This window comes from Pongo abelii, chromosome 14 (assembly GCF_028885655.2).
Source record: "Pongo abelii isolate AG06213 chromosome 14, NHGRI_mPonAbe1-v2.0_pri, whole genome shotgun sequence".
Lineage (NCBI taxonomy): Eukaryota > Metazoa > Chordata > Mammalia > Primates > Hominidae > Pongo > Pongo abelii.
Window position 1 is genome coordinate 31961569 of NC_071999.2, and position 20341 is coordinate 31981909.

Sequence of the window (20341 nt, forward strand, 5' to 3'; positions counted from 1 at the left end):
TTGTGGAAGTAAATGGCGCTAACTCCACCTTCAACTTCCGTTTGGGAGAGGTGGCCAGGCCTGTGTCCAGCGGGGTGCAGCTAGCTGGGCCCAACAGCGGGGAGGCTGGGCCCGACAGCGGGGAGGCGAGTCCCTCTCCCCAGTCACCACCAGGGCCTCCCTCCTCCCTGATAACATCCTCCCTGCGCCCCATTTCGTCCCTCCTGCCTTTCTATTCCAGCTACTGCAAAGGGCGAGGACTGTGGGTCTCACCTCCTTTCCTTCCTGCCTCCTCCAGCCCTGCAGCCCCCTTCTGCCTGCATGGTCCTTGGAAGCTTCTGCCTCCAGGGCACCTTTTGGGGTTGGATGCTCCCACCCACACTCCGCACCTGGACAGTCTCCCACTGTCCTTTCCAGGAGGTCCTGGACCCTACACTGGTCCTTCTCTGTTCCCTTTGTGACTTTTTGCTTCCACTCTTGCCCCGCTCCAGTCAGTTCTCCATACAGCATCCTGGGTGACCTTTGAAAATGAAACAGACCTGACCTGGCCAGTCTCCTCCTCAGAACACCCCAGGGCTCTCCATGGCTTTCAGGATGACAGCCAAAGTCCTCACCAGGATCCCCAAGGCCTGAGCCATCTGCCCTGCAGTCTCCCTGCTCTCAGCCCTGCTCTTGACCTCCCATCGGCCCCTCCAGGCAGGCTGCCCCCTGGCTCTTCCTGAAATGCATCAGCCCAGGCCCAACTCGGAGCTTCCCCTCAGAGGTCCTTCTGCCCTATATCTCGGCCTAGCTCCCCAGCCCTCACTTGATTTCCGTCTGTGCTCCAATGCTTCTTCATTAAAAAGATGGTCACCACATCAGCCTCTTCATCCATCACTGCCTCTCCACCTACCTGCACAGGGCATCCACGTGCATGATGCAATGTATCACATATGACGGAGTACACATTTGTCTGCTGCGGGCTCCTTCCCTAGAATGGAAATCCTAAGAGGGCAGGGGCCTTGTTGATTTCATTCATTTCTGCATTCCCAGAACGTAGAATACCAACACATAGCAGACACCCAATAAAATAGGCATCAGATGAATGAATCAATGGTAAAAAAAATTATATAAATACTTTAAACATTTTATTTTAACTTAAAACACACATATGGAAATTCACTTGCCAGTATTTTGAGTGGGGCCAAAGCCTTTCTTTGAGTGTGGTGCCTCCAGTAGGGAGCTTGCCTCCTTTTTTGCATAAATTCCACCTAGAAAGCATTCACCACAATTTCAAATGTTAATGTCTTTTTTTTTGTTTTTTGTTTTTTTTTTTTGAGATGGAGTCTCACTCTGCCGACCAGGCTGGAGTGCAGTGGCATGATCTCAGCTCACTGCAACTTTCACCTCCTGAGTTCAAGCGATTCTCCTGCCTTAGCCTCCCGAGTAGCTGGGACTACAGGCACGCACCACTACACCTGGCTAATTTTTGTATTTTTAGTAGAGACGGGGTTTCACCATGTCTCGAACTCCTGACCTTAGGTGATCCGCACACCTCAGCCCGGCAAAGTGCTGGGATTACAGGCGTGAAGGCATGAATCACTGCCAAATGTTAATTTCTTTTTTTCTTTTTCTTTTCTTTTTTTTTTTTTTGAGATGGAGTCTCGCTCTGTTGCCCAGGCTGGAGTGCAGTGGCACGATCTCGGCTCACTACAACCTCTGCCTCCCAGGTTCAAGCGATTCTTCTGCCTCAGCCTCCTGAGTAGTTGGGATCACAGGTACGCACCACCACACGTGGCTAATTTTTGTATTTTTAGTAGAGATGGGGTTTCACCACATTGGCCAGGCTGGTTTCAAACTCCTGACCTCGTGATTCGCCTGCCTCAATCTCCCAAAGTGCTGGGATTACAGGCGTGAGCCACCGTGCCCAGCCCAAATGTTAATTTCTTTAAAGAAGCATCATAAGATCTTAAAGACTCATGAAAAGCAATTTCAGCACAGAGACTTTCCTTATTTTTATTATATTCCCCTAATCTTCCCTACACTTAATTGAAAGCGAATGTTTAAGTCAATTTGCCCTTAGTAAGTCTTTCTAAATCATTCAACTTAGTTTTCAAGAAAGAACTTTCTTTTTGTGCTCATTATATTGGTTTACATAATTTGCTTACATAATCTGTAATTAAATTACTGAATCACAATAACATGTATTACAGGCATAAGCTGATGTAGGGACAAACACCACTCAACTCAAAAGCGTGCAGCTGAGCAGGAAAACTGCCTGTGGTCACTGGGCCATGGGGATCTGCTGGCACATTTGCTCCATGAGTCAGCTTAGAAGAGGTTGGATGACAGAGCTGGTTCTGTAGTATGCAAATCCTGGATACAGGCACACGCTCATTCTGATGCGGACTGGTATGCCACCCACAGAAAAGAATAGGAAAAGCAAAATTAGAGCGCGAAATGCGACAAGGATCCAACAAGAAATTTCCCTCAGCCTTTCCCAGCCAAGGAAAATTCCTGCATGAGAAGGAACTGAAGTAAATATAAGGAAGGAATTGAAGTAAATATAAGGAAGGAACTGAAGTAAATATAAGGAGGGAAGGAACTGAAGTAAATATAAGGAAGGAAGGAACTGAAGTAAATACAAGGAAGGAAGGAACTGAAGTAAATATAAGGAAGGAACTGAAGTAAATATAAGGAAGGAACTGAAGTAAATATAAGGAGGGGAGGAACTGAAGTAAATATAAGGAGGGAAGGAACTGAGGTAAATATAAAGAGGGAAGGAACTGAAGTAAATATAAGGAGGGAAGGAACTGAAGTAAATATAAGGAAGGAAGGAACTGAAGTAAATATAAGGAAGGAAGGAACTGAAGTAAATATAAGGAAGGAACTGAAGTAAATATAAGGAGGGAAGGAACTGAAGTAAATATAAGTAGGGGAGGAACTGAAGTAAATATAAGTAGGGGAGGAACTGAAGTAAATATAAAGAGGGAAGGAACTGAGGTAAATGAAGGAAGGAACTGAAGTAAATATAAGGAGGGAAGGAACTGAAGTAAATATAAGGAGGGAAGGAACTGAAGTAAATATAAGTAGGGAAGGAACTGAAGTAAATATAAAGAGGGAAGGAACTGAGGTAAATATAAGGAAGGAAGGAACTGAAGTAAATATAAGAGCCACAGTGAATGTCGGGTTTCTAGACATAGAATTGGCCTGTATCATTAGTAAGCTGAACTTGGTTTTCATTCCTTTTTTTTTTTCCAGTCCCCCAGGCTGGAGTGCAGTGGCATGATCTCAGCTCACTGCAACCTCCGCCTCCTGGGTTCAAGCAATTTTCCTGCCTCAGCCTCCCAAGTAGCTGAGATTACAGGGATGCACCACCACACCCGGGTAATTTTTGTATTTTTAGTAGAGATGGGTTTTCGCCATGTTGCCCAGGCTGGGCTGGAACTGCTGACCTCAGGTGATCCGCCCACCTCGGCCTCCCAAAGTGCTGGGATTACAGGTGTGAGCCACCGTGCCTGGCCTGGTTTTCATTCTTGAGTAAGAACAGCTGTAATGTCATTCTCAATTCCTTTGTGGTCCTTTCAATCCTGCATAAATTAATACCTCCAGGTATTTTTACAAATAGGCTTCTGAACCCAAAGTGAGTCCTCACTTTTAATTCTTGTTTTCCTGACTTAGTAACTTTATCCAGCCCAGGTGTCACCACCATGGGTTCTTCTGTTCATTTGTCCATCAGACCCCCATGGGGAACATTGGCCCACCTGTGGACCTCAACAACACTCCCTCCTGTCTCTCAAGGAGACCCTCTTCTAAGGTCTTCACTGCTGGGGTCCTGACCTTCACACACACATTTGCCACAGGGCATTGTCATTGTCATCATCATCCTCCCTCCGTCCCTCCCAGATGCATGGGCTCCGGAAGCCCGGCAACTCCTCCCTGCTGCACCCTGGTCAGACAGGCAAGGGCGGGATCAGGTCGCAGGCGCTAAAGGCAAAGCCAAATGTTCATGATCCTGCAGACATTTTAGTTACAGCCTTCAAGGCCACAATGCCCCCTGGAATGAAACGGATGACGGTCAAGGCCAAGTCCCTTCCTCTTGGGCATGCACATGAAAACTTGTGACACCTGCCTTTCATCCAAGCCCAGCTAAGGCTCACAGCACCCCGCTTTCTGGCACACTAGCAAGTTGTTTTGTAAGATGCAGATTTGGGCGGGGCCTATTGTTTGGACTCACAGTATGGGATCCATTTCTAAATGGCCTGATGATAGCAGCCTGCAAGGAGCAGAACCACAAAACCAAGAGTGAAGGGATCACTGGAGAGCGTCAATCACTCTAAGGGGGAAAAGGTTTTCCAGGCCTGAGAGTTGTGGCTGACTTGAATGAAGCTCCTCACATGACATAACGTGACTGTGGTGGGCAGAAAGGGGGACGGACAGGGAGACCCAGAGCACATGGAAAGGGTTGTCCTAGCAGCAAAGCCCGGATCTGCCCATGTGGATGGACTCCATTCATGGGTGAGAAGGGACCCCCATGGGAGCAAAGGAGCACCCAGCCTGCCTGAAGGGCACATCCCCTTTATGGGCCGTCAAACCAGATGCCAGATAACATGCAAACCATACAACCACTTCCTCTGCTCTGTCATTGTGATCATCCATCTTCCTTTGGAGTCTACTTTAAGAGAGACTATGCTGTTCAGGCCAATGCAAATACTTAGTCTGTGGGACAGCTATATTTTTCAAGATAAATTACCAAGATGACATTCACTCTCAGCATGAATTACCTCAAGGGCTCTGATGAGATGCTTTCTGGACTAGGCAGTGCAAAAGCCAGACCCCAGACCTTTGTAACCCCCACTCCAGGGTAAATACCTCTGTGAGACTTCATGAAGGCTGGCCAGCTAGTCCCAGCTGAGGATCCGCGGCAGTGCTGCTCAGCCCTGGCTGTGCACAACATCCATGCGTAAGAGGATGTGGACACCCAGCCTCACCCCAGCCCAGTTAAAATCAGAATATTTAAGAAGTGAGCCGGAACAACAGCTTTTCTTAAAAGCTTCCCAGGAGATTCTAGTGAGCAGCAAAAGTCGAGAACCATGGGCTTAGTGTACCTAACTGATGGAGCCCTCAGATGCTGGAACCTATGTGAACAGTCTTCGGTTTTGTATTAGGCTAAGCACTTGTAACATTATTAGTTACCATATACTGAGGGCTTAATATGTGCTAAGCACTGTTATATACTTCCACATTCAGTATATGAAGACACAAAAACAACCCTGTACAGTGGCTATTGTTACCCCATTTCAAAATGTTTTATTTTAAGAAAACAGGCTCAGAAAGATTAAGTAACTTGAAACAAAATTTGCACGACTGATTAAGCAGAGAAACTAGTATCTAAATCCAGCCTCCGATTCCAAAAGTCTAAGCTTTTCCATTATGTGTGTTGTCTTTTAGCCTTTAATAATTGCAGAAACTATGAGTGAGATGTTTGGATCAGTACTACATCTTCCTAAACTTTCATCCGTAGGAAATCCGGATTGGGAAGCCTGCTCCTCCAGAGGCTATCAGCGTGCGGACACCTGCCTGTGCTCAAGAGGTCCAATCATTTATTATCGTAATCTAATTTTGTAGAACACCAAACTAGAGAATAATTTCAGGCTAAATTGCACTTGTGTTTTAATCAAGAGGCCGACGTTATTGATTATGTAATAACCCATTCTCTCTGTTTATTTTCATCCTTAAGAAAACAATAACTTCTTCATTAAACTCACTCTGACCCTGATTTTGGAGACTTATTGCTGTGCCTGAATCCAACAAGACTCATGCATAGAAAAGCAGAATTAGATGCATAAAATACCGAGAGAGAGAGAGAACCTCTAACTGCAAAAGTAACTCCTGAGGTACAAAGAATCTATGACATCACCCCGAAAGCACTTGTGGGGAGAAGCCTCCCTTCTCTCCTCACACCCCCAAGTGAATGACCCTGTGACTGAGTCATTAGAGGGCTGGCCAAGCGAGCTCCTGATTCCATCACTGCTGGAGACTGAAGAGCTTGGCTGAATTATCCAGACACGCCTCGTGTGGAACCCTGTGAAAGTCCTTGTTTATGAAGTTACCATCCTGTTATAAACTGAAGAAGGAGCCCTCAGCAGTCAATGATGAACAGTGTTGAAGGAAGGTGTCATCTGTCATATCAGTGCAGTTAGAGTCCTCATAAAAACACAACTGGACATTTTCCTCAGCTTTAAAAATCATCTTTCCATTTTGGTGCTCTTGGGGTTCTCCTCCACTGAAACTTGAAATGCTATTCCCTAGGAGCAATTGAGAAATCCAATGTTTAGCACTGTTTTTCAAGTGTCATAGGAGGTTCATAAAGATGTGTTGAGTTAAAGAGATGGGGGAAGGAAGTGCTATAACCTCAGCACCTCGGTAGGGACTTTCTATACCTTCAGTGCATTCATCTTACATAAATCTCACAATTCTCAAACAAGGAAATTGAGCTCCAGAGAGTACACAGCTAATAAGTGATGTGGCCGATTTTCAATTCAGCTCTAACCTCAGCCTCATATGATTTCTCTGTACCACTTAAGAGTATCCCAAGAGAGGACCTCTTGTCTCTCCATAATGACAGGCCCAACCTTCGACCACTCCTCTCCCCGTGTAAGGTTTTGGGTTTGGCCCCTCCAGAGTCAATTTGACATTCAGCAAATATCCTTTCTGTTTTAGGGCACTGTGCCATATATCTCTGGGGCTGCCAGAGATAGGCCCCAGTGTGGCCCGCCCTCAAGGAGGCTGAGCTCCACAGAGCAGCCCGGCTAGCCAAGCGCCAAGCCCAGCAGATCATGGGAGAGGGAAGAAAGCAACAGCTGCATCTCTGGCATGCCAGAGAGGCCTCGAAGTATGCATAGAACCGTAATACATGGAAACGAGGGCAGGGAAATGGCACGCTCTAAGGCTCGGCAAGCAGAAGAGCTTGGGCAGTCTGTGCAGGCTCTACACTCCGAGCCTGGGTTCTCCTGGGTCCAGATCCTAGCTTCACCACTTTGTTAACAAGTAAGTTAACCCCTCCACACCTCTATGGCCTCACCCATGAAATAAGAACCGATTCTGTCTAACCGCAAGGTGCAGGCCCTTTCCTCTATACCACTTACGAAAGCCTGGAGTTAAGGTGTACCCGCAAGAGTGCGCACTGTTGTGAGGGTAACACGAGATCATTCACGTTCAGTGACAAGCCTGATTCCTGGCACTCAGAAAGCTCTCCATCAATATAATATTATTTTGACTATTTGGGGGTACATCAAGCAGTCCAATTTGACCAGAGGATAGAACATGTGTAGAAGTAACTGCCCATCTCCAGCACGTAGCATGTCACTTGGTACATGTTGGGCGCTCGCTGTAACACAGTCCCTTAACCTCTGAGGAAGGGTTAAGTAGATGATGCACTCGAAAGCATCTGGTATGATGCCTGGCACGTGGTGGGTGGTCAGTAAATGCTCTGTGAATCTGAGTTCCTCTAGGCTCAACCCCAGGCCTTCTAGTCTTTTGGAAGCAAGACGGTACAAGTTTAGTGTTCCCCAAACTGGAATCTAACAAACATGTATGTTCCCTGGGATGTGTTCCATAACAACAACAACAAAAATCAGTGCCTAAATATACTCCCTTCTGAAATATAATACCAGTAATCCAAGAAAACACTCAACATGCCTACATAGTCATCCTTATTACTTTTCAATAAGGTGTAGTTAAGACATGAAAGATCATAGTGGATAAAATAGTATGGTCCCCAAAACAGAATCAGACAGACTGATAAAACTGAAGAGAGGGCTGGGTTCGGTGGCTCACGCCTGTAATCCCAGCACCTTGGGAGGCCGAGGTGGGCAGATCACCTGAGGTTGGGAGTTCGAGACCAGCCTGACCAACATGGAGAAACCCCGTCTCTACTAAAAAAATACAAAATTAGCCGGGCGTGGCGGGACATGCCTGTAATCTCAGCTACTCAGGAGGCTCAGGCAAGAGAATCACTTGAAGCCGGGAGGCAAAGGTTGCGGTGAGCTGAGATCACACCATTGCACTCCAGCCTGAGCAACAAGAGCAAAACTCCATCTAAAACAAAAACAAAAACAAACAAAACAAACAAACTGAAGAGAGAGCCCTGTCGTTACAAATCATACGGGATTTCAGTACATGACAGAGATGGCATTTCACACCAGTGGGGGAGAGGTTTTATTTGATGAATGACATTGGAACAACTGGCTAGCTGTTTGATTTCCTCTTTCACTCCTTTCATCAAATTTTCTGTGATGTGCACACAAAACAGATGTAATAATTTTTAAGTCACTTAAAAAACAAACCCAATGACTATTCAATTTTGCATTCAACAAAACACTCGCGACGTTGAAGTCACAGAAGTAAAGCGACTCGTGTTTGGGATTCCCACTGAAGCAGCCCCCGCCTCATTCTCCACCTCCAACTCATTCCCACTTCAGGGCTTCTCCACCTCCAACTCATTCCCACTTCAGGGCTTGTGCATTTGCACCCCTGTGCCCAGGACAATCCCCGCCTAGATCCTGCACGCTCACACTTTCTCATTCTACAAGTCCCACCCAAGGGTTGCCTCTTCAGAGAGGCCTTCCCTGGTCATTCAATCTATAGCAGGCCTCCCCAGCATGGCCATCCTAGCACGTGGCCTTGTTCATTCCCTTCATACCTACCACGCCACCTAGTAAATTTGTCATTTGCCCCAGTAGGTCAGTTCCACGAGGGCAGGTGTCTCATTCCCTTCCTTATTGCCTGCAATAATGCTGAGCACAAATTAGGTGCCCAACAAATATTTATTCAATGAATCAATGAATGAATGGCCTTCTTATTTTAAATATCTGCCCTGAATATGACACTCTTTTTCAAGGAAGCTGACATTTTTTTCTTTTAACCACAATAGAAGGCTCACAGATAATTCTGTTTTATTTTCAAATATCTACCCACCTGTGCTTGGTTTCTCTCTTTTATGTCTTTTTTTTTTTTTGAGATGAAATCTAGCTCTGTCGCCCAGGCTGTAGTGCAGTGGTGCGATCTTGGTTCACGGCAACCTCCGCCTCCCGGATTCAAGCAATTCTCCTGCTTCAGCCTCCCAAGTAGCTGGGATTACAGGCACCCGCCACTACGCCTGGCTAATTTTTGTATTTTTCATAGAGATGGGGTTTCACTGTGTTGTCCAGGCTGGTCTCAAACTCCTGACCTCATGATCTGCCCACCTCAGCCTCCTAAAGTGCTGAGATTACAAGCGTGAGCCACCACACCCGGCCTTTTATATCTTAAGTTAAAAAAATTTTGCTGGAGCACTACATTCATGTCTCTTTGGTAATGCACTGATTTGTAACTTCAGCAACTAATATGTTGGCTGATTCTATTTAATACTTTGACACCAAAAGATGACAGAGATTGCTTCCAAACCGCACTTTCTTTACTGACTCTCATGCATCCCTAACCTGCTGGTCCCACATTCAGGAGTTCATGGTGAAAGCCACAGGCAAGGGAGCCTCCCAACCAGTGTTCTGTCTAGAAAAGTTGCAGTGCTCATGTGTGCATGCGTGCATATGTGTGTGTGTGTATTGCTTACTATATGCAAGGTAATGCACCCTCTCCCTGCTTCTATTTTCTGTGCCCATTGCAGCATCAGACCCAGAGACACTTACCTGCAGGTAGAATAATGGCATATGACTGTGAAACATCCTTACACAATATGACCAAGGCCAACATCTAAACCTGCTCCCAACACCTTTGACTGGTGGCACCGCCACAGCCTGGAATCCTTTCCCTGGTCTTTACTTCTTTGCTCAGTGCATTCTGTCCTGGCCCTTTTTATAACAGATATGCCCGAAAAGCTTTTACTAAATAAATATCCTCACGTGCTCTTTAGATGACAGGTCTCCTCCATGAGGTCCACTAGAGAAGAAATGTGGCACCGAGTGTGGTGGCAGCAATCTTTCCAAAGATGGCAGCAGCAATCTTTCTTCCAGGCCACCTGTTCTTGCAGTGACCCTGACATCCCTTCCACCATGTCATGGCATACTTGTCCACTTCCCTTGGGTCTGGGCAGACCTTTGGGGCTGCCTTGACCAACCTACTGTGACAGATGTAATGCTATGTGACTTTGGAGGGGAGATTATAAAAGTGCCTTGTGCTTCTGCCTTGCTCATGCAGGATTCCAGCCGCCATACTGTGAGGAAGCCCAAGTTATCCCATATGGACAGATCACATGGAGAGGTATGTGTGAGACCACAGGCATAGGTAATCTAGCCAACAGCTTAGACGAGATCCCGGCTGACAACCCACATCAACCGTCAGATGACCTGGACCCTAGCTATCAGGCTGTTCCCAGCCTTCGAGTCTTCTTACTTCGGGCCATGGATATTGAGGAGCAGAGACAAGCTGTTCCTGCTGTGTCCTGAACCAGAAAATTTACGAACATAGTAAAATGGTTATCGTACACCATTAAATTTTAGTTTTTTAGGCAGCAATATTATGTGGAAAAATGATTTCAGTTCACAATCCCAGTTCCTAATTTCAAGATGCAGTCTAGATGTCCTATGAAACATCATGCTTTTATTTTTTTCTTTTAAATATTTATTTTTATTTTTCCACAAGTTATTGGGGTACAGGTGGTATTTGGTTATATAAGTTCTTCAGTGGTGATTTGTGAGATTTTGGTGTACCCATCACCCAAGCAGTATATATACACTGCATCATATTTGTAGTCTTTTATCCCTTGCCCCCTCCCACTCTTCCCCACAAGTCCCCAAAGTCCATTGTATCATTCTTATGCCTTTGTGTCCTCATAGCTTAGCTCCCACATATCGGTGAGAACATAGGACATTTGGTTTTCCATTCCTGAGTTACTTCACTTAGAATAATAGTCTCCAATCTCATCCAGGTCACTGCAAATGCTGTTAATTCGTTCCTTTTTATGGCTGAGTAGTATTCCATCATATATATGTATATATACGTATATATATGGATGAGATTGGAGACTATTATTCTAAGTGAAGTAACTCAGGAATGGAAAACCAAATGTCCTATATTCTCACTGATATGTGGGAGCTAAGCTATGAGGACACAAAGGCATAAGAATGATACAATGGACTTTGGGGACTTGTGGGGAAGAGTGAGAGGGAGCAAGGGATATAAGACTACAAATATGGTGCAGTGTATACTGCTCGGGTGATGGGTACACCAAATATATATATATATGATGTGTATATATATATGTGTATATATGATGGATATATATATATGTGTATATATATGATGGATATATATATATATATGGAGATATATATCTACACACACACACACATATATATTGATATATATATGGAATAAACCATAGCCATGGGCTATTATACATTTTCCCCTCCAAAATTAAGGTTGCAAGTTAATCCCCGATGTGGTAGTATCGAGAGGTGGGGCCTTTTAAGAGGTGATCAGATCATGAGAGCTCTGCCCTCATGAAAGGGTTAATCCATTCATGGGTTAATGGGTTATCACAGGAGTGGGACTGGTGGCTTAATAAGAAGAGTGACCTGAGCTAGCATGTGAGCACTCACAGCCCCCCACCAAGTAAGTGCCCCTCACCAGGTGGTGCCCTCTGCCGCCTCAGGACCTCAGAGTCCCTGCCAGCAAGAAGGCTCTCACCAGAGGTACCCCCTTGACCTTGGACTTCCCAGCCTCCAGCCCCGCAAGAAACAAATTTCTTACAAATTACCCCTTTCAGGTGTTCTCTTCTAAGGAATAGAAAATGGACTCATATGTCCACCAAATAAATAACCAATGTATGGAAAATTATACTCCCATTAAGATGGATTCTAATGACATGGGGATGTAGTCATGCATTTACTTAATGTATTTTCCCCGAGCAACCCTCCATGTATGAGAAAAAAAAGCACAGTGGCTTTGGGAGTCAGAGGGCTTCCTGGGGCTGATTAGGAGGGAGCGGCTCACTGCTACATGGCTGGAACACACAGGACAGATGGAGGGAATGCAAATAAGAAGGCTTGCATTTCCTCCAAACAAAAGTGATTTTTAAAAGGCAGCAAATTTAGAAAATCTGAAAAAGAAAAAAAAAAGTGATTAGGAGGAAACCTCATCACCTCCCCAACCAGCAAGAATCCCCAGAGATAATGTGTGTGGAAGAAGGAGGTGCTGGCAGTGGGGCCAGACTTCCCACACGAGTGGGATGTGTTTGAGCCCTTTCTATGCATATGTCACAGGCCTGGTGCTTTCATCAGGATGGAGGGCTGGGGACACCCGGACACACACACTCGAGGGAAATTTACCAACATGTCAGCACTGGCTGTCTGAGTTAATTACAGTTGCATTTTTTTCTTTATATCTTGTGTGTTCTAAATTATCTCTAATGAGATGTTTCTACCACACCAGGGAGAAAAAGCAATGACAGGGACCGTAAAATAAAATTTAAATACCAGACCCTACAAACATGGAATGTGCAAAGGGCTGCAACTCCCTGCCTTCCCTCCCTTCACTTGCTCCCTGCTCCCCTTCCCAGGCAGCTCCTGGAAGGAGTGGTCAGCCCAGCCCTCCATTTCCTCTTGCCCACGCAGTCACATCTCTGCAATCTAGCTTGCGCTTCGCAACCCCACCCCCAGATCAACTGTGACCTCATTGTCAAATCCAAGGGACATGTTTTTATCGTTATCCTGCGTGGCTGTCCAGCATCTGACCCTGTGGGCTGCTCTCTCTTTCGGGTCTCTCCCTGCTGCCTTTTCTCTCTGCCTTGTGGGTTTCCTACTTGCACGTCCTCCGTGCTCCCCAGGACACCATCAGGGTCCCCTGTACACCTTAATCTACACACACTTCCTCTTCTAAATTAATGGTTTCAAATAGCAATGCCACACTAATGACTCCCAAGCCCATGGTTAGTGCTGCCCTCCCTGAACTCTTGCTCCACGTGTCTAACCACCTGCTGGGCATCTCCAGCAGGAGATAAGCTGAAGCTTGAGACATAAGCTGAAACCTGAAGGATGGCTGGGTTTTGAAACTAAGAAGTTGGGGTGGGGTGGGAGAGCTCCAGGCAGGAGAAATGACACGTGCACATATTCAGTGGGGAGAGGGCTCACGCACATTGCCTTCCAGGGACTCAATCCAGCAGGAGCTCACCAAGTTCAAGATCGAACATTACCATTCCCCAGTAGGAATTCATCCTCCCCTGTTCTCTAGGTGTAGGTGCTATTAACTAGTCACCCAAGCCAGAAATGAGGAAGTTCAGTTACCCACTCGTTCATGTATTCATTTGCTATTCCTTAGGCACATGCAGACAAGATGCACACATTGCCCACAGCCCTGCCCTCACAATGGGGAATCCACTGAGGTAGGGAGGCTGTCTGCTGGTGGTGGTGTGGGGTCATGAGCTGGCAGCCGGGTTAACAGGCAGTCACATCTCAGTGTGGAGGTGCTGGGACGGAGGAAGTGCTGGGGCTGTGGAAACACTCAGGAGGGAATCAGGAAAGACTTCCTGAGGTGGTGACATAAGCTGAAACCTGAAGGATGGCTGGGTTTTCAAAGTAAGAAGTTGGGGTGGAGTGGGAGCGTTCCAGGCAGGAGAAATGACACGTGCACACGGTTTAGCAGGGAGAGGGCTCACGCACAATGAATTCCAGGGACTGAGTCAGTATGGCAGATGCCCAGATTGTGGAGAGGGCAAGGGTGTGTGTGTGAGAGAGATGAGATAGAGAGACCGAGAGACAGAGCGACAGAGGTGTTTAGGAGCTGAGCTCTCAGGGACCTGGTTAAAGAAAATGGATTTTGCTCAGAGGAACATGGAGTCACTGTAGTGTCTTAAGCCAGAGAGTTCTTTCAGCATCTATTCAATAAATGTGTACACTTTAAAAACAGCCCTCAAATTTCACTGTGAGAAATGTGTTTGCACAGGCCAAGCCTGCAGGCAGAAAGGCTGGGCAGGAGGCCCAGGTGACTAGCCTCACCAGGGCAATGGATGAGAGGTAAGACAGGTTCAGGAGAGTCTGCAGAGCCAGTCCTACTAACAGAACTTGCTGAATGTCTGAATGTCTGTGCAGGAGGAAGATGAAGGACTAGAGGAAGCTTTCCAGCCAATGACAGGTGCACATGGGTGGATGATGGTACCGTGCAGGGTGAGGGAAGCTGCAGGAAGGTCAGTGTTGGGGCAGGAAGTGGGTAGAGCAAGTTGAGTCTGAGGTGTCTGTGTCATAACTGGGTAAAACTGCACAGGGAACACAGCTGGAGACACAGGCCTGGGACCTGGGAGATCTGGGCTAGAGATAAAGGTTTGGTAGGCACTGTCATCCGATGATAACTGAAGCCATGGGAGTGGACATGGTTGTTTCAGAAGAGTCTAAAGAAAGCAAACTGCCTAGAACAGAGCCCTGCAGAACATCAACTTTTGTGGTTAAGAGCAGACTCCCTCCTGCTTACTTCCATGGCAAACTCCCTACCACGCCCTAGACTGCCCTCAGTACCTGGAGTCCCAAGCCCCCACCTCCATCCCCAGTGCCTTCACCTTGTCCAGGCTCCTGTCCCTTCTCAATGGGATTCCTACTACCTTCTCAGGGGTCTTTCTCTCCCAGTCAGGCTCTCCTCTCCAATCTACCTCCTCCACTGCCACTGAAATGACCTTACCAAAATGTCATTCTGAGAAATCAGTCATTAACATTCCTCAAAAGTTCCCTATGTCCATTTTAGGAAAATCCAGACTCCTTACCTGGATAAAAAAGGCCCTTGGGGATTAGAATCCTCCTTTTCTCTCCGCATATTGCCAAATGTACTGTAGCCACATGAAACCTGTACTTCCCGGACGTGTGATTCTTCTGTGTGCCACCATGCCTTCTCATGGACTGTTTTCTTGAAACCCAGAATGCCGCCCGCCTCCACCCTCTCTTTGATCTAAATAACCCTGACTTCTTGGAAGCTCAGCTCACGCGCTATTTGCCCTGAGGGCTTTTCTGCTCAGCAATCTCATTTAGATGCCTTTTCCCAGTGTTCCTGCATCATCTTATTTATGCTCCCATTATGGCTCTCACCACTTTGTATCCCTGCAACTCATTACTGATTTGTGTTTCCTTCACCAAACTGCACATACAAAATCTCACTCAACTTGCTGTTCTTGGTAATTGAATGCAGTAGGCACTCAATAAATATGTGCTGAATAAACAGATAATTACTAACATTTACGGAGCACTTTCAATTAAATGCTCACTCATGGAATCCTCCTAACACTGGGCTAAGCAGGCATCCATAACGCTCTCTGTTTCATAGATAAGGACACTGAGGCGCGGCTGCCCAGGATAACACCCGGAGTGGGGCTGGGGCGTGAAGGTGGTCTGCCTCTAGAACCCGCACTCCTAACCACAGCAGGCTTCCTCTGGTAACTCCTTTCTCTGAACCCAAAGGACATTTTACATAGATTTTGTCTAGCCTTTGACAACAAAAACTCCTCTTCTACATTGGAAAGCTCCATGAGAATGGAAATTGCCTTAGGCATCTTTACATTCCTTGCAACAACTGATACGATGCTCGTCACGTAACACACGTTCAATAAATATCTGGGAAATTAGTTGGGTTTTAGCATATTTCTAGATGACACTATTTGGGGAATTATTGCCATGAACTGTGTGAGGTTAAGTTTCTCAGTTGAGTTTCACATCTTACAAGATGGTATTACTTTAGCCATTTTACAAATGGGAAATGTGGGCTTAGGAGGGCTATGCAACTTGTTCAAAGTCATGAGGCTGTGAAGAGCTGGCTCACTGCCTACTTAAAAGTGTGTATGCTCAGCTCAACATACAAAGGAGAAGGCATGGCCCAGCACAGTGGCTCACACCTGTAATCCCAGCGCTTTGGGAGGCTGAGGATCACCTGAGGCCAGGAGTTTGAGACCCATCTGGGCAACATAGCAAGACCTCATCTCTACGAAAAATTTAAAAATTAGCCGGGCATCGTGGCATGTCTGTAGTTCCAGCTACTCAAGAGGCTGAGAGGCAGGACGATCACTTGAGCTTAGGAATTTGAGGTTGCAGTGAACCATCATCACACCACTGCACTGCAGCCTGGGCGACAGAATAAGTCCCTGTCTCTAAGGAAAAAAAAAATTTAAACATTAAATCAAATATAACAAAAGGAATGGCAGTAAACATGATCAATCAGGTGCAGTATAGCTCAATGCCTGTAATCCCAGCACTTTGGGAGGCCAAGGCAGGCGAATCGCTTGAGCCCGGGAGTTCAAGACCAGCCTGGGCAACAAAGTGAGACCCCATCTCTACAAAAAATAAAATAATTAGCCAGGTATGGTGGCAGTTGCCTGTAATCCTAGCTACTCAGGAGGCTAAGGTAGGAGAATTGCTTAAGCCCGGAAGGTCAAGGCTGCAGTAAGCCATGATTGTACCACTGCAGTCCAGCCTGGGCGACAGAGTGAGACTCTGCCTCAAAAACAGAACAGTAATAATAATAATAATAATAATAATAATAAACACCTTATGGTCAACAAGTGATTACCAGTCCAGATCTAGATTGGTGCTGGGAAGGATGCCAATAGACCTGTGTCAGAGAAAGTGACACTGCCACAGATAACTCTGATGACAGAATTTCCTTAGAGAGCTTGGTAGCAAACCTAACCCCAAGGGGCTATCGCACCAGATGAGGGTGAAAGGCTGCACTTGAGTCATCTTACCTCCTGTTTGCCTGAAACATCTGCATCTATCACAGAGAGCAACATCCAGGTCAATTCCATTTGCTATTAGGCTGGCTTTAACCTATCTAGCAGTCAGTTCACTTCACAAAACTCTCCAAACATGTGCAAATTGCCCAGCAAATGAATTTTTTTTTCTTGTCCTAAACGCTTTCAAGGGTTTTTAAGATGTGTCTTTCCATAGGTGAAAAGGAAATGTTTTATGCTAGATCAAATGATCCAGATGCAACTAGTTTCTGGCAGAAATTTTCAATAGCCACTCACCAGCACTCTTCAACATGAAGCTGTTAGTTTGGTTTTACCAGTGTGTCCTCAATTATCAAATGCCTCAGAGTCACTGTAGACTTTATAACGGTTTGTGAGCACACCAAAAACAGAGTCTAATTAAGAATCCTAATAGCCATTTCAACGCCACCTAATCTCAAATCCTAATAACTAAGTTTTGCACATGTGGGATGTGGGATAGGCTAATAGGTATACCCTGGGCATGTGAATTCCAATTATTCTCATTCCATTACAGCTCCCAAAACTGCTGAGCAAGGTCAGTTTATTAAAAGCGAATGCTGGTAAACTGTGGTACATCCATACCATGAAACAGTCATGCCCCCAGAGCTGGTTCTCTTCCTAGATTCTCAGCAAAAGCCTTCTCCATCGACCTAGGTGTGCAAGCTAGGGAAGCGCAGGCATCCGCCCCTAGGATTCCCTCCCATGGCTAAGGCTTGTCACCTTCTAAACCCTGCTCCACACCCAGGAGTATCTTCTACAAGGACACATCTCCCAACCCCTGCACACTGTGGCACAGGATCCTAAACCTCGTCTCGATTTGTAACTTCACACGCGGTAAGGTAAATTAATGGAATTTCAAATCAGTTCTAATCAATAGTTTAACAGGTAGTAAAATACAGAGTACAAATAATGTGTAGAAATCCAGACACTGCGATGCCCCTACTTTGTGTTCATGATAGGAATTTGTCTTTTGCAGAACATTTAAAAATACATGTGTTCAACAAACCAATTTAATCAAAATGCAACAACTGATGATTTAGGGAATGATAAACATATGTAATATTGGGAAAATAAGTCAGATGCTTACCTGCAGCTGTTTTCTGAGGTTTCCATTACATTTAATGGAATAATAATCTATTATATCTAATGGAAAAATAATCTATTCCATTGACATGAAATTTTACGTCTACTTTCCTCATCATTCTATCATTTTTCCTTCTTTAATGTAAAACTTCAATAGGTTATAAATAACTAGCATCCAGTAAAAGTCCACCCACAAAAACATTCATTTTTGTAGCCTAAGAATATTGTTTGGAAAATGGTTTCTAACTGAAGGAAAAAGCTACCAGAAAAAAAAAAAAAAAAAGTTCCAGCAACTAGTTTAAAAACAACACAATCATTCCATTTGTCATCTCAAAATGTGCAGACAGTATATTACTGTCTTGTTTCTGGGCCTGACAGTGGATAAAGACTTTGTAATGACATGGTGAATACAGTGGTATCAAAATTCTATTTTATTCTCTGTAATCCTGCTTGCGAATGACCCAGTGTGCACTTCAAGGGTTGATGATTAAAGATAGCACAGTCATGCAAGGTGAATAGACCATCTCTCAGTTACTTTTTAATGTAAGTCTTCTATCAAGCTAGTCACGATTCAGAGGTTCCTCAATCTGAAGAACCTGAATCTTCAAAGGAAGGTGTTTTGAGAGATGGTGGGAAGTGTTTTATTAATGCAGCATAGACTTACCCAACACCAGTAATGTCACTTTGATATCATCCCGCCTACTCAAACTGAAGGTGATATAAACTTGACTGCCACTCTAAAATCTTCAGACTGGTGTTTTGTTCAACCCACCTCTGTTCTAGTCGGGAACTGGTGATGGGATAGTTCCCATCCTAATGACCAGCGGCAATGTAAATTCTCCCTATGGTGTGTTACAGCACTCTAGGTCCAGCTATTTTAAAGGACAAAGGACAGCATGATGCAGAACTAAATATGAGCCCTGGAATAGAAAATATGGGCCCAGGCCAGGCACGGTGGCTCACGCCAGCATTTTGGGAGGACCAGGCAGGTGGATCACGTGGTCAGGAGTTCGAGACCAGCCTGGCCAACGTGGTGAAACCCTGTCTCTACTAAAAATACAAAAATGAGCCAGGCGCCTGTAATCCCAGCTACTCGGGAGGCTGAGACAGAATTGCTTGAACCCGGGAAGCAGAGGTTGCAGTGAGCCAAGATCATGCCACTGTAGTCCAATCTGGGTGACACAGAGCAAGACTCCATCTTGGAAAAAAAAATATATATATACGGGCTCAGGCACTAGCTTAGCCATTTACCAGTGACCCTGGGTAAGTTCCCCAGTCTTAGCTGCCTCACCTGGGAAGAAGCTTAAGGTTATCCTGCACAACCTTCTAGCCCAGGGGTGTCCAATATTTCGGCGTCCCTGGGCCACACTGGAAGGACTGTCTTGGGCCACACATAAAATACACTAACGATAGCTGATGAGCTAAAATTTTTTTAAAAAGGTTCATGTATAAATCTCATAATGTTTTCAGAAAGTTGATGAATTTGTGTTGGGCCACATGCGGCCTACAGGCAGTCCATGGGCCGCGGGTTGCACAAGCTTGTTCCAGTCAGTGTTAAGAACCCCACCTACAAATAGCCTAATGATGTAAATTTGACACTTTATTTCTTAGTATGTCAGCTCCTCTCCCTGCTGAACAACCAGAAAGCTCTTCCTTGTACTCAGTATGTGGCTCTCTGTCCTTTTCAATGCAGTCCCAATTCAACCCTAGAAGCAAAACATCCCCTAGACAGCAGCCCTTCAAATGCTGTATGAGAAGACAAGTGCTACGCCCTGTGTAAGTTTTCCCTGAGCAATCCTGAAATGATTTGGTTTTCTGACAACTCTCCCCATGTCAGATCAACTCTGGCTTGGCAGAGACCTTACAGAAACACGCTAGAGAACTCCAGACGAATTGCATCGCAGGGAATTCTAATCACCCAAACCCAGCTGATCGGAATCACCGGGGAACTTCTGAAAACTAATTTTCTCATCTGCAGTGGATCAAAATCTTCAGGGATCGATCTCAGGAATCAAAATGTTCTATTAATCATCCACATTTGATCAAATCAATATAGCGGGACTACTTAAGACAGTTTGGCTAATGGAAAACAAGCAGGAGGTATGAGCTTTCCTCAGTTATGTTTTATATCACAGTTTAATTATATGGCAAATTGTTGAGAACAGGTTTTTATTTTTCTTTTTGGAAATAGGGTCTCACTCTGTCACCCAAGCTGGGATGCAGTGGTGTGATAATAGCTCACTACAGTCTCAACCTCCTGGGCTCAAGCCTCCAAGTAGCTGAGACCATGGGCGCACACCACCACACCTGGCTAATTTTTTGTATTTTTGTAGAGACAAGGTCTCCCTATGTTGCCCAGGCTGGTCTCGAACTCCTGGGCTTAAGCAATCCTCTTGCCTTGGCCTCCCAAAGTGCTGGGAATACAGGCATGGGCCACCACACCTGGCCAGAACAGATGATTTTTAAAGGATCCAGTTATTTAGATGCATTATAACAGATGTATATGATACAAAATAGAATAAAATCTTTTTCTCAGGAGTCAGGGCTCTACAGTGGCTGCCT

The 20341-nt window shown here is 45.5% G+C and overlaps 1 protein-coding gene across 2 annotated transcripts in view; it reads right to left on the reverse strand.

The window, feature by feature from the left end:
- Positions 1–5656: 5656 nt before the first annotated feature.
- Positions 5657–20341, reverse strand: part of USP12 (ubiquitin specific peptidase 12) — a 210002-nt gene continuing 195317 nt past the window's right edge. For both annotated transcript variants that reach the window (XM_024230935.3, XM_063714866.1), the window contains exon 9: positions 5657–6266. In XM_024230935.3, coding sequence (XP_024086703.1) covers positions 6207–6266 — 60 coding nt within the window. In that variant the 3' untranslated portion in view covers positions 5657–6206. The remainder of the gene's footprint in view (positions 6267–20341) is intronic.